This window comes from Chaetura pelagica, unplaced genomic scaffold, assembly GCF_000747805.2.
Source record: "Chaetura pelagica isolate M959 unplaced genomic scaffold, ChaPel_1.0 scaffold170, whole genome shotgun sequence".
NCBI classification, from domain to species: Eukaryota; Metazoa; Chordata; class Aves; order Apodiformes; family Apodidae; genus Chaetura; species Chaetura pelagica.
In genome coordinates, this window is record NW_009952048.1 from 1,158,108 (window position 1) to 1,158,754 (window position 647).

The 647-nt window shown below is 55.5% G+C and overlaps 1 protein-coding gene across 1 annotated transcript in view; it reads left to right on the top strand.

Moving 5' to 3' along the window:
- Positions 1–507: 507 nt before the first annotated feature.
- The window catches only part of FAM46A (family with sequence similarity 46, member A), a 4,827-nt gene continuing 4,687 nt past the window's right edge, over positions 508–647 (top strand). Inside the window, exon 1 of the mRNA XM_010003170.1 lies at positions 508–537. Within this exon, the coding sequence (XP_010001472.1) occupies positions 508–537 (30 nt within the window). The remainder of the gene's footprint in view (positions 538–647) is intronic.

Below are 647 nucleotides of genomic sequence, written 5' to 3' on the forward strand. Positions count from 1 at the left end.
CCCCGCGGGTGCTACTGCGGACGGGCAGGGAGCTGCGCTCAGCCTGTTTGAAACAGCACTTAAGGTGTATTTGGCACTTCCAACAGTTAGGGGGGGAAAAGAGCGCACGTACATCTGTTGGTATTAAATAAAATATTAACTAATTCAAACGTAATTTAAAATAATATATATGTGTGTTTATCCACCATATATCCACATATTTTTACCGCTCCGCAGTTACCAAGTTGTACTTCAGGGGCAGGATGTTCCCCTGAAAGACGCCGCCTCGTTAGCGCTGCTCGGGATTTCTGCTTCACCCCCGCCCCGGCGAGGAGGGAGGGAGGGAGGGACGGGCGGGCACTGAGTCGTGATGCCCCTGCGCTGCCGCAGGCGGCTTTGAAAATCTCGGTCAGGAGCTGAGCAGCTCAAACCGCACGGGCCGGGATCCTCGGCATCTGCTCGGAGCGGAGCCCTTGCCAAATTCCGGCGCTCTGGTATGAAGTTTGGCTGTGCCTGGGGTGACCGGGAATGTCGGGGAAGGAGGTGGTAAAAAAGCGAGTGAGAAAGAAAAAAAAAAAAGGCAATAAGAAAAGAAGGGAAACCTAGCAGCGCGGAACTGCGAGCCTCCGGGCGCGCATCTTGGCGCGGCCCCAGCCGGAGGGCTCCGC